The 13310-nt window shown below is 47.8% G+C and overlaps 1 protein-coding gene across 1 annotated transcript in view; it reads right to left on the reverse strand.

The window, feature by feature from the left end:
• The window catches only part of Tf (transferrin), a 30267-nt gene extending 18218 nt beyond the window's left edge, over window positions 1-12049 (reverse strand). Inside the window, exons 1-9 of the mRNA XM_015487041.2 lie at window positions 11885-12049; window positions 9594-9766; window positions 5740-5848; window positions 4788-4964; window positions 3959-4091; window positions 3138-3193; window positions 2444-2622; window positions 1338-1515; window positions 34-188 (exon numbers count right to left, since the gene is read on the reverse strand). Of these exons, the coding sequence (XP_015342527.1) occupies window positions 34-188; window positions 1338-1515; window positions 2444-2622; window positions 3138-3193; window positions 3959-4091; window positions 4788-4964; window positions 5740-5848; window positions 9594-9766; window positions 11885-11927 (1203 nt within the window). The 5' untranslated portion in view covers window positions 11928-12049. The remainder of the gene's footprint in view (window positions 1-33; window positions 189-1337; window positions 1516-2443; window positions 2623-3137; window positions 3194-3958; window positions 4092-4787; window positions 4965-5739; window positions 5849-9593; window positions 9767-11884) is intronic.
• Window positions 12050-13310: the final 1261 nt, after the last annotated feature.

Here is a 13310-nt window from a genome sequence, read left to right on the forward strand (position 1 = left end):
GGAGGCTGCCCTAGGGAGGGGAGAGTGACATACCATGATCTTGGCAATGCAATCCTCAGTGGACTCTGCCGATTCACACGCTATTTTCCCTCCACTGTTGATGCTCCACTCATCGCACTTGAGCCTCTCGTGATGGCTAAGTGCACACCACTTCACGGTCTTGCATTCATCCACTGGGCTTTCTGGGCCTGTGGTACAAGAAAAAGAACCAGAATTCAGAAGAGAGAGGCCCCCTGCTGTTGCCTGGTGTCTATTGAACCTACTATCTGTTTTTATGTAAATGCTGGTTTTGCCAGATTCCATTCAAAGAATTCATCACCTTAGAAAGAAAAGTGAATATACAATTCCTTGGTTTTTTTTGTTTTTTGTTTTTTTTTTTTAGATTTAACTTTTTACTTCTTCTGAAAAGCCAACTGTCCTCTCCAGCCTCTGGGCTCCATCATTTCGGGTTGTTGTTTTTCCTTCTTCTTTTTCAAAAAATAGCACTTAATCACCTAATATATTCTTATTTTTATGTCAATTGCTTACTGTCAGTTTCCCTGAGGATAACTTAAGCTTCAACAGGCATAGGCCATAAGCATTTTGTCCTCTGTGTTTAAGCAGCAGGAGCATCCGATCAGTGCAATTAAAAAAAAAAAAAAAAAAAAGGACAACTTTTTATCTTTCAGACTTGGTCCCCAAGTCACTTCCTCAGGGGCCTCACCTCCACCCCCAGGCCAGGGCCTATTTTGACTTATTTTGCATTCTTTTTAGGACCACAGTAATTTCTTGTTATTGCACTCCCCTCCTAAGCAGATCTTTCATTTGTAATTGATCATTCAGTTATGGGACTACTCAGAACATTTGTCTTCTCCCTGGTCTGAAAGCTCTAGGGCAGCAGAATCTAATATATGTTTGTATGTCCAGCACTTAGCAGAGCCCATGGCTATATATTTAATGCATGTCCACTGAGTGAATGAATGATCACTCAAAACCATAGTGACCCAATGAGATTCTGGACCGGGATCCACCTTTCTAGAACTCCAACTTTATTATGGCACATGTAAATAAAATAAAACTTCATTTTTATTTTACTTATTTTGTGCCTATTCACAAAGTGAAATAGGGCAATCCTGATTTATGCAAGGGAAATAATATTAGTGCCAACCCAGGTCATTTACATTATGAATTTCCTTTAAAGCCTTTGGTGATGTCGGGTCCATCATGGCCAAGGCCATTTAGCTCACAGGAAGGGCAGAAGAAAGAAACACCAGGAGAGGCTTTGGTCCCTGGAAAGATTCTATCCCTAACCCCTGCCCTTGCCAAATTTCTCAAGCTGGTCCTTCCTGAGTACTTACATATGCCTTCCCGTAGATTCCGGACGGCAGTAACATACTTATAGCCCAAGTACAGTCTAAAGTCCATCTTAGGGGGCACCCTAAGGAATCCCAGGGCAGAGTCCTTAAACAGCAGGTTCTTCCCATGAGGAGAGCTGAACAGCTGGAAGTCGCCAGATTTGCCTTTGCCGAAATGTTCCTGTTCACAGTAAAATGAATAGTGAATGGCCACAGGGAGAAAGAGAAGCCAAAAAATGGAATCAAAGAGGAGACAAAAAAAAAAAAACCAAACAAACAAACAAAAAAACCTCAGAAATAAAATTAAAAAAAAAAAAGAAAGAGAAACTTCAAGATGTCAGGAGAGAGGACAGTCAGGAGTGCTGTTGCCCACCTAGCATTGTCTCTGCTCACTGCCCTCTTAGGACCACACCACATTGTTTCCCTGAGTGGGTTTCAGGCCTGTCTCCCTGAATGGTTGAGAGAGGCTCACTGAGAACAAGAAATGCGTCTCATCCAGAGGCTGGCAGGGTATAAACCCTCCATGGGCAGATGCGAGGGCTGAAGGAGAGGAGGTTGGCTTGACCTTGAACACCACCTCTCCAGAGGGGTAAAATGAGCAGTGCAAGCAGCTTCCATTGAGTGAATGAATGATCACACAAAACCACAGTGACCCAATGAAAATTCTGGACCGGGATTCACCTTTCTAGAACTCCAATTTCATTATGGCCCATGTTGGCCAAAGTACTGGCTGGAGATGTGCAATCAGGGAATCAGACATTGGGAGAGAGGTTGTTTACAGAAGGAGGGTCATGAGAGTCTTCATGGAGGTGTTGATGTTTGCCCTGGGCCTTGAAGGCCTGGTTTAGAGGGAAGGGAATGAACTAGAACAACAGGACCCTCTTCAGATGTCACCAGTCAAAAAGGCAAAGGGTGGTGGATGGTAATACCAAAGGAGGTTCCCTTCTGACGTGTGAGGAGTCCCAATTCAGGGGCTTCTTGAGAAGCTGATTATGTGTGGCAGGGTTCCTACTGTGTCCTGGCACATAGTGACCAGAAGGTGAGAAGAAAAATTTCCCAAATCCAAGCAGAGAGCTCTAAGCAGGGGAGAGGATGGTGGGTGGGGATACCTGAGCCTGGTTGAGAAGCTCCCAGATCAGACCTTCCTTGCCATCCACGGTTCGAGCCACGACAGCATGAGAAGGAACCCGGGCCAAGTAGCAACTCTCATATTCATCCACAGGCTTCCGGGTGTTGTCTGTGCAAAGCAGTTCATACTGGTCCCTGTCAGCCTTCTGTTCCAGGTTCTCTGGGGAGGGAAAGTCCAGATGAGCCAACTGCTGGTGGAACTAGGGTGCCCCCTACTCTCCCCTGCAATCCTGTTGATAACAGAAAGTGGGAGCTGAGAGGCTTTGAGTGAACCCTGAGGACCATGGAACATGCAGGAAAGTGACTGCACAGTCAGATAAAGGCCTGCAGACTTCTGATATCCGTGCAGCAAAACTGTCCCACATCCCATGCGTCTGATCTCATCAGGATGACTGACAGGTCAAGGTCAGCCAGACTAGCTCCCAATCCTTAGATACAGGTATACTGCCCCAGAGGCAGATTAACTTGTGTAAAGAGGCTGTATAATGCAAAAAGGCCCAAGAATCCAGATGGGGAACCCAAAAGTACCCACCTCTGTACAGGAAGAAACCCAAGCAATGATAGAAGAGAAACACTGTATGCCCCTGTCTACCTAGTGAGCATGGAAAAGCAGGCAAGGAAGAAGAACTCTCACTCCTTAGAGAGGAACTTCCAGTATCTTCTTCCATCACTTACCAAATATGGTCAAGTGTTTGACAAAGGCCACCTCCCCAGCATCGTCTTTCAGACACCTGTGTGAAAGAAACACATTAGAACACTCTTACAAAACACTCTTGGGCACCAGGAGGGTCTGATCCCACTTTCCAGCCCTCAAATGGAAACAGAGTCTGGGGGAAGCCTCTGAGGCAGCACCGTGGGGTGCTGATATTCAGGATATCAGTGGGATGGGAGGGGTGATTGATTCCCATGAGATGAAAGGTCCTTTACCTTATGTTGTCCAAAAGCAACAAGAACAAATTGAAGGTATTTTAATGTAAAAAATATTCTTTGAGTCCTGGTATGTCTACCTTCTCTTGAGGGTAGAAAAGTGCCCTTGGCTTATGATAAAACTTTAGGATATAGCCAAAGCAAAAACAGGAAGCAAAAAACCAGCCACATGGGCTTCTGGATAGGGGAATTAAGGGGAGGTAGGGGAGGTAGGTGCTTGGAGCCTGTTATACTGCTGCAATAGACAGCAGAGTGTCTGTCACTGTATGGTGTGCCTGCCTGTCTGTCACTAGGGACGTGCCTGTCCTTTCAGACTCTGCTCAGTCCAGCAAGAAGAGACATTAGCCAGGCTTCAGGGCTGTGAGGAGAAAGAAAGGACTCCCAAAGAGGGGACTGATCATCAGGGAAAGGGGCTGGCCTGGCCTCTGGAATCCCAGAGGTACCACCATCTCACTGGGAGCAGATTGGGACTTCTTAATAGGCAAGCAGGGCTTTACTTGGGGCTAGCAAAGAACTCTGAGGACATTTGGCACTTTGGCCAGCAGGGGGCAGTGGTCAGTCTTACTCACTTGAAGGCGCCTGAGTAGCCGAAGTATGGTTGAGCAGAGGAGCAGCCACACCCTGGACACAGCTGGCACAGTTGAGGGAAGGCTACTCCATCTGCACAGGGGACGCAGCTGCCCGAGAAGAAACTGGCCACTGCTGCTCAACACAGAGAAATGGACCACAAGGCATGAGCGAGGCTGGCCAAAGCCAATGACATCTCCCAGCCCCCACTCACCAGAAAACAGGGTGAAGGGGGTTAAAATAAAACCAACCATCCCAGACCCAGCTCAGTCTTACTTGTGTTAACTTGTCAGGATCCAGGGTTTTCAAACAAGAAACAAGTGAACCCCTGTCCTGCAACCACCCAACCAAGGAAACAGGCCTGGGCCCCTTCCCTGCCCTGTGAGAGGCTGGATCAGTTCCCAGAGGTCCCTCTGGGACCCATACACTAGAAATGGGAGGACTTCCCAGAGGGGTGCCAGCCAACCTCATGGCCAGCAGACAGTCACCAGAGCAGGCTCCAGCAGAATGGGGCACACATCATCCCAGACAGAAACTCTAGGGAAGTAAACAAGAGGGCCCAGGCCTGTGGTCCAGACTAAACCCTTTGAGGACCCTGATGCTCTCTTTCTTCCCCTTCTCAGAAAAGCCTCTGCTGAAATGTTGGGAGCTCAGAGCAGAAAAGGCTCAGCCGCCACTTCCCAAGGGCAGCTGGTGCAACAGACCTGCCAGATTCAAGGTGGTTCACCTCGCCTTCCAACATGGAGTTCAGCCCACCTGTTCAGCTGATCATAACTGTGTGACCCCTGTGTGGCCTAGGTAGGTATATCCAGGATAGAGAGGCCAGCTTACCTTTCTCAAGAGGCTTCCGGGGCTCGGGTAAGTCACAGTAAAGCAAGCCTATGGGGATGTTCCACCCAGCAGACCTGCCCAGGCCTGTGTGGCAGGACTTCTTGCCTCGGAGCTGGTTCAGCTGGAAGCCACTGCCCTTCTTCACCACGGCAACAGCATAATAGAAGGTCTGTGGATCTGCAAAGGGATGGCATGAGTGGAAGATCCTTAACCCAGCACAGAAAAACACTGCACCTGTCCCCCAGGCTCTTGAGGAGAGAAGGGGAATCTAGAGGTTGTCTATATTGAGTTGGGTGGCAATGAAGAGGGCGTAAGGGAAAGCTTCCTAGGATTTCAGGAGAAAGAAAAGACAGAAAGTGTGTTTGTAATCACTCCAGGGGCCAGCACCAAAGTGTCCCAAGTGCTCTACCTACCCTGGCCCTAACAGTGTTTTTGCCTACATCTACCCATCCAAGGCTACCAGGGAACTGAAGCTGTGGGTACAAAGGGTCCCATTCCCCACCTCTCTCAAAGTATTTCCTGTCCCCTGGCACTGGCATGGACTGTCAAGTTGATCTCAAAACACACTTTCTGAGCTGTTAAGGTCCCAGGGCATGTTCCAGAGTGGGCTGTCCCACACACATGGCACCTGTGGTTCTAGAAGACCTCCAGGGACCTTGGACTTGGCACCAGCCCCCAATGACCCTCAGGCCAAGCTGCACCCAGCCTTCTGTTTCTCCAGTGAGCACATGATTGGCTCAGTGGGTCAAGATCAGGTACACCAGCTCTCAACCAGTCCAAAGCCCACAGAGGGTGTGCTCTGTGCTTGTGGTGACCGACAGGGTTCTTCTTCCCCAAAGACGAACAGTTATTAGGGTTTAATATCCAATGCCTGTCTGTGAAATACAAGACTCATTATCTACCAGAAGGTGAGGGCCACAGACTCCCTCTAAGAGGCCCAAGAAGGACTTACTCTCTAGTGTCCCGTAGAATTCTGCTGCCACAGGCTTCAGGTTGTTGGGAGTCAGGCCTGCCTCGTACACCAAACCCGCATCTAGGGTCACAGCATCTGCTTCATTTGCCTGCAAGAGAACAGGCCAGACCTTGAGGATGAAGCCCTCACTTCCAAGGAAGGCCCACCTAAACCCAGCCAATAGGGAGTGACTAGCAAGGCTTCATAGGCCTAGGGCCAGAAGAACCCTCAACTTGGCCAGACTACACACAACACTGCTGGATTTGGTGGACTCCATCGCCCTCAAATGAGCACTTGGCCACCATATTTCTTTTCCTGCATAGAGGAAGGAATGGGTTATTTTTCTCTTTTCCCTGATGAAGTGTCCAACTCCTGGCTAAAAATCCTATGTGGTTGTACCCTGGGCAATTGCAAAGGGTTGACCTGGCAGGTCTGGTGGAGAAATCTTCTCTCCCTGTCCCAGACCTGGGCACAGTCATTGCACTGAAGTCTCTGAAGGGAACTATAAAAAAGAGCTCAGAACCTTATGGATGGCCGTGCTCCCTTCCCAGAGACCCCTATATCTTGAGACTTCCATGAGGTCTTTCTCAGGTGCCTTAATGGGGACCTTCCTCTAGACAGGGATGGAGACCTCAAAGACACTTGTCTTCCCCCCCACCGACTCAGTGCTCAATACTTTTCCTTCCTGTCCTGGGTCCACAAAGCTGCAGGAAGCTTTCATTCAAGGTTTGAGCACTATCTTTGGATCTAACTACATGGTTAAACTAAGTGATCATCATTACCCCATTTTTGCTTATTTTGGGGATAGTTGTCTACTCTGACACCTAGAAGCTTTCCTGTCTATCTCAGCTCCATTTTACAAGTAAGAAAACAGGGGCTCATAAAGGTTAAGTCACTTTCCCAGGCCCCACAGGCAGTAAGTCAAGCGGCTGAGATTTGCATTCAGGCAGCTTGGATTTGCTTTTTACCACTTCACTATTTCTTCAGGGATTTTGTTTGTTTACCTTGTGCTTCTATGAATCCTCATCTTTAAATCAATAAGTCACTTGAAATTTTATAGCTGCATTCCTACTACATCTACAGTTTCTTTTTTCTTGAATTCTTACAGTAAGCCAAACCATGTTTTATATACCCTTAAAACATATTTTCACTCCTTTTTTCTGCTTCAGATATTTTTTAATCAAAATGATTTTTCCAGAAGCACTTGCTAGTTCTCCATAAACGGTTCTTATTGATTAAATTATAAGGCAAAAAACTACATAGCACCTTGATCTTTGCCATGTTACAGGTAAGTAATAAGACCAAGTATTTCTAAGTGAAACAAAAACTGCCATAAGCCAAACTCTTTTTCTGGTTGAAAAAAAAATTTTTTTAATATATATTTTTTAGTTGTCGATGGACACAATACATTTATTTATTTATTTATTTGTATGTTTATTTATTTAATGTGGTGCTGAGGATTAAACCCAGTGCCTCACACGGGCAAGGTAAGCACTCTGCTACTGAGCCACAATCCCTGTTGGAATTTTTAATTGTTTTATTTTAATAAAATGTATGTAACATAAAATTCACCATTTCAACCATTTTAAGTGTACATTTTAGTGGCATTAGGCACATTTACATTGTTGTTTATCACCCCTACTTTTTTAATCTTCTTAAAACGACTCTGTGCCTATGAAACAGTTTCTTCCCATCTCCCCGCTCCACACACACCCCCACCTTAGGCTCTGCTAACTATTATCCCACTTCCTGTCTTTATGAGTTTGACTGTTGTAGGCACCTCATGAAAATGGAATCACGCAGCATTTGTTCTTTTGTATCTGGCTTACTTTCCTGTTCATCTATGCTGCAGCATGTTTCAGAATCTCATAAATTTTTTATGGCTGAAAACAACTCATTGTGTGTGTGTGTGTGTGTGTATAATATATATATACATACACTTGCACACACACATTTTGATTATCTGTCCGCTCACCTATGGGCAGTTGCATTGTAAAAACATATCCGTGTGCATGGGTGCATGTGTGCATGCACATGTGTTCACGGTGCTGTGGTCCCCACCAAACCCTAGGCCTCATAGGCAAGCTCTCTATCACTGAGCTATACACCCAACCTGATAAAAGCATATCTTTAATATGACAAAACACATCAAGAATTTTTAAATTGTCAATACATCTCTTTTCAGTGTCATAAACAGGAGACACAATGGACTCTTGTGCTCCACACAACTACACTCCAGATATAAAGCTCTTTGTGGCTGTTTAAACCTGTTGGTACCTTCCCCACCTCACCCAACCTCACCCCTCATGCCACTGAATCAAAGTGAATAGCAAATAAGAGCTTTGCCTGGTGTGCTGGGGGTTGGAGAGTGGTCAGGGACCTGGACTTTCTTGGCCAGGACACCAAAACCCTGGACAGGAGTCACTAGAGCCTCAGAGGCCCTAGAAGTCAGGAAGCCCAGATCTAAAACAGGAGCCCCAACACAAGAGCAGCAGCGATTCCCAGGGGCAACCTGGACCAGTAAGAGGTCAAGCCTGACCTCACAGTTCAGATGACCAAACCCAGAAGAAGGTGAGCCACAGCGAGTGGGCTGGGGAGAAGCCGGGTGACAGGGAGGCAAAGCCATCAAGAAGATACTGATATAGGAGCAGGTAGGACACAACGGGCCAATTCTTTAAACCAGTGCTGATTTCCACCTGGCTGAGCCTACCTATTCCACCGCTTCCCTTCCAGCCATCTCTACCCGCTTGCTTTGCTCAGAGAACTAGAGAACTTTCTGCGCGTGACAAGCCCATCCAAAGCCCTGCACCAAAAGGCTTAACCATACTCCAGCATGGCTTCTAAAAGCATGAGGCCATGTCCCTAGGACAACCCCAGCCCTCTCAACATGCCTGAGAGCGTGCGACACTGCAGGAATGTTCACATTTCCTCTCACTAACACACCTGCCCTCCCTTTCTAAGAGCAATCAGTGAAAAAGGCTTATAATTGTGAATCTGTATATCTTGCACTCCGGAAGCATCTCTCAAGGACCTGAGAGCCATTCCTTTGAGATATAACCATCAGGAAGGACAGGGCATCTGTCTCCCTATCTCTGTGTGAGGGTAGAACCCTCAATGCCTGGTAGACACAGCCTGGTGTATTTTCCCTGCTTGCCTCTCAAAGAGACCGTCCCTGACCACTCAGGCCAAAGCAGGTTTCTCTGTGAGTCCCTGTCAGAACACTCTCCTCTTTCCCTTCCTTGTATGTACCACATTTTGAAATGAGTCATTTACTCATGCATGTGTTTTCCCTCTCTTCTGACTAGGATGTGAGCTCCTCAGGGTAGGGACCACGTGTGTTGAATTCCCCTCTGCAGCCCATGACCCCGCACAAGATGTGACACACGTTCATTTGCACAGGGGATATACAGGAGGGATGGAGAGTATTTTTGTAGACCTCGAGAACAAAGGGATCAGCCTTCATCTGCAATCAGGATACTATTCTCCCTCCCTGTGTGCATCCCTCATTTTCTTCCCAAGGATGTATCAAGAACTTCCAGGGCTGGCCATGTAGCTCAGTGGTAGAACAACATGCTTAGCACTGCAAGGCCCTGGGTTCAATCCCCTGCACCACCAAAGGACACCAGCTTCCAAATGAGGTTATATAATTATCATGATAGAACACTTTCTTATTTCTTCCCAGAATTCACAGACCTTTGTACCTCAAAAAGTCAACTTTCAGAGCACATTGGCTTTTGATTTTTTTTAGATGAACATGTCTAAAGATGACCTCCCCTAATTCCATTTTTGAAGTGATTCAGCAATGTGTGTGCATTTCCAAAACGTCTACTCTCTTGTAGGCAGCAGTGACTTACCGCGATGGCTTTGATACAATCCAGGTAGGACGTCTTCTTCACACAAGCCATGCGGAGACCATCGGCTGGAAGGACTTTCTTCATGTTGTCACGGAAAGCCACGCATTTGTTGGCCTCATGATCTGACACAGCGCACCATCTTACAGTTTTCTCGGGGACAGCCAGACATAGCCCTGGGGGTGAGAAGCCAGACCAATAAGGGACCCACTCCCTGTGCCAGGGGGAGACAGCATCGTTCTCTGAAGGGCCTTGATGGTCACATATCCTCGGTCCTGTCTTCATCTCACTCCTATCCATGAACACCGCAGGGAACAGGCTCCCCTCCTTTCTGAGTGGGACCCCAGTGGCTTCCCAGTTTTCTGCTGACCACTCTTTGCTGCTCAGAGGGATGCTGGCATTCGGTCCACCATCTCCCAACTGCCTGCCTTCTTCTTGCCTCCTTCCCTCACCCCGGCTAGCAGCAAAACATACTCCTGGGTATGCACATAGGATTTTTAGCCACCTCAACCCATTGGCTCAGTACAACTCTGGGAGGCCAGCAGGGGAGGAATTACCACCTTTTAGAAATGAGGGAGCTGGATTCAAAGAACAATGCCCCCCCCCCCTTTTTTTTAGTTGTGCATAGACCTTTATTTTATTTATTTATATGTGGTGCTGAGAATCGAACCCAGTGCCTCACACATGCCAGGCAAGTGCTTTACCGCTGAGCCCCAGCCCCAGCCCAAGAACATTGCTTTTTTATCCAATGTCAACCCATTTGTTTGTGGCCAAGTCAGGCTTGGAACCCAGGTCTCCAGACACTTGGTCCGATGCTCAGAGCACAAGGGAAGACAAAACTCTTAGTTACTTGGCCCCTTCTTCCTCAGTAGTGGTGGGTTGGTGGGGGGGAGGGAAATGCATAAAAAGATCACGAATTTGCTTGTGACATTCATCTGCCATTCTTTTTAGTTATAACTAAAAACTCCATCTATTCAGCAGTCTTCCCTTTTTCCACTGAAATCTTCTCCAATTTTCATTTCTCTTTTTTGACCGCCATTTAGAAAGCAAGCTGACTCCAGCCACACCCACAGCTATTAAAATCCATGTGTGTGAGAGATGTCCCTATCCATGAGCTCTGGCTCCACCCCCCAAGCCCTCAGTATTGTCCACCCCCCTGGGTCAACACAGCTAGGCTGACTCGCTGACTCAGGAAGATCCACAAGACACAGAGCAACAGGGCCACAGCCAACAGTTCTCCAGGATGATAAAAGAAAGGATCATGGGGGGAATGACCGCCCCAACCTCCCTGCCTTGCTCTACCTCAGCCCTGGGAATTCACAAGAGGCATCACTACCAGTAGCAAACTCTCCCCAAACCACTTCTCCAGACCTTTCTCCCAACTTCTACAGGGAGACTCAGTCCTCAGTCATGTGTGGACCTCACACACCCTCATGAAGAATTGACAGTTTCAGAGAAGGCAAATATAACTCCATGTGGAAGCCTACAACTGTGTGACAAATGAGTGAGCGGCAAGCCAGGCTTAGTGGCTTACACCTTCATCCCAATGATTTAGGAGGCTGAGGCAGGAGGATCACAAGTTCAAAGCCAGCCTCCGCAACTTAGTGAGGCCTTGTCTGAAAATGAAAAAATAAAATAAAATGGGCTCAGGATGTGACCCAGTGGTTAAGCACCCCTGGGTTCAATCCCCAGTACCTGCCTTCCCTGCAAAAAATGAGTGAGCTGGAGGAGGCATTGATATAGGAAGAGGGTTCAACAACCTCAGATTGGGGGAAGCCATTGGTCACCTGTGGCATTCTCCAACCTTGCCTGGTATCTTTGCATGACCCTCCCAGGCAGGTGTTAGGATTGCGCCTCTCACAGGTGAGGAGCCTGGCCAGGATGAGGACCCAAGAATTCTGGTTTCCAGTGGCATCCTCTGAACACAGGATGGCCCTGCCTCCCTAGTAGGGTATCACCAGCGTCAAGAGCACCCACGGGACATCAGATTATGAAGAGGGGCAATGAGTGATCCAGGGGAAGTTCAGATTCCCTGCCAAGGAGTTTAGACTTGACAAAAGAGGCAGCAGAAAAGCGCCCGGATAAACTGTGCTTAGAGGTGCCCTATTTTATTATATTTGATTTACTGGATGGAGGGGGAAGAGGCATTAAGCAGGGTCAGCAGGGTGGCCAGAGGCTCAAGCAGGATGCAGCAGAAGGAGTGGCAAAGAAGAGGAACGGAAAAGGCACCCGGGCTTCCAGGGTGCAAGGGATGCCTGGGGTGGAGACTCGGTCCTTCCCGCGCAGGCACTCACCCAAGACGGCGCAGGCCAGCAGGGCGCCCACGGAGAGCCTCATCCTCCCGGTGTGGCAAGGAGCGGTGAGCAAAGACCACCTGCTTCTGCGCTGAGTCTCAGCGCCCGGGGAGCCTTTATCCCCAGCGGGGGCCGCGGGGCGGGCGCAATCTTTGACCTCCTGTGTTTGCGCAGCTGGTTGCCCAATCACCCTCACCCATCCCCCTTCCTTTTTCACCCTGATGATCACCTCATTTCCTGAGCTCTGGGACAGACCCGCACAAAAAATGCTGTTTGGAAGGGAACTAAAGTAAAATCCGCTCTTTGTTAGAGTGGCTCGCTCAGTGCCAGGAGCGCGTCTTCAGCGGGCTGGGGCTGGGGTGGCTCTGCTCCAGAATCCAGGACTGTCAGGGCTAGTGCGTGCCTCCAGGCCCATCAGCTCCGTGCATAGACTGGGACTCAGGCCTGGAGAGGGAAGGGCACTGCCCTGGAACCCCGTCGAGAACCCGGGAAAGGCAGGCAAAACCCTTCCTATAGGGAATGTGGAAAAAAGAGGGGCTCAGGGTCAAAGGCACCCTTTGCTTCTCAGCAGGTTTCCTGAAAATCCTGCCCCTGGGCTCCCAAAGCCCAGCCTTGTGGCTGAGCTCAGGCTTTTGGACTTGAATACTCTCTGCTCTCAAGCTTCCTGTATCACACCTTGGGCTAGGGCCAGTCAAGTGCGAAACAAACCCCCTCTCACAAGAAGCTTCCAGGAATATGGTCAAGACGTTAAGATTCCCAACAACGTGCCATGCTAGCACTAAGAACAACCCCGAGGAATTTGTGATCGGTTCTTAAAGCCTCAGGACAATCCCAGTCCCCCTCCTGCTAAGTAGTCGTTAAACTGCTTTAATTGCACATCTTTATCACACGCACACAAAAAATTATTGAATTAGTGCTTTCTGCATATGTATTTTAACTAAAAATTCTGTATATTTCAATCATGAACAAATAGATTTTTTTTTTGAGGCAGAGTCTTACTAAGTTGCTGAGGTTCTCCCCTAAGTTTCTGAGGCTAGCCCAAACTTCTTATCCTCCTGCCTCAACCTCCCAAATTGCTGGGATTACAGGTATGCACCACCATGCCAGGCCCAAAGAATAGAAATTCATAAAAGGATGGGATAAAGATGAACACACTCATTTTTAAACATCCCTCTGCCTATGCTGCTTTATGTACAGTAAACAGTACCCCATGGCACAGTAGATAGAGAAAGGTCAAAGTTTCTCAGTCAAAGTGTAAATCCAGATTTCAGAGAGTCATCAAGATAATTTTAGGATTTTCAAAAGTTATTCTTATCCAATCTAATCATATAATTACTGTTTCCGCCTCATATTTTAGCTGACAAAGAGCTTATACCAGGCCTACTTGACATGCCACTTTGGTTTTGTTCACTTGTGATTGTGTTAT

This window comes from Marmota marmota, unplaced genomic scaffold (assembly GCF_001458135.2).
Source record: "Marmota marmota marmota unplaced genomic scaffold, marMar, whole genome shotgun sequence".
NCBI lineage: Eukaryota > Metazoa > Chordata > Mammalia > Rodentia > Sciuridae > Marmota > Marmota marmota.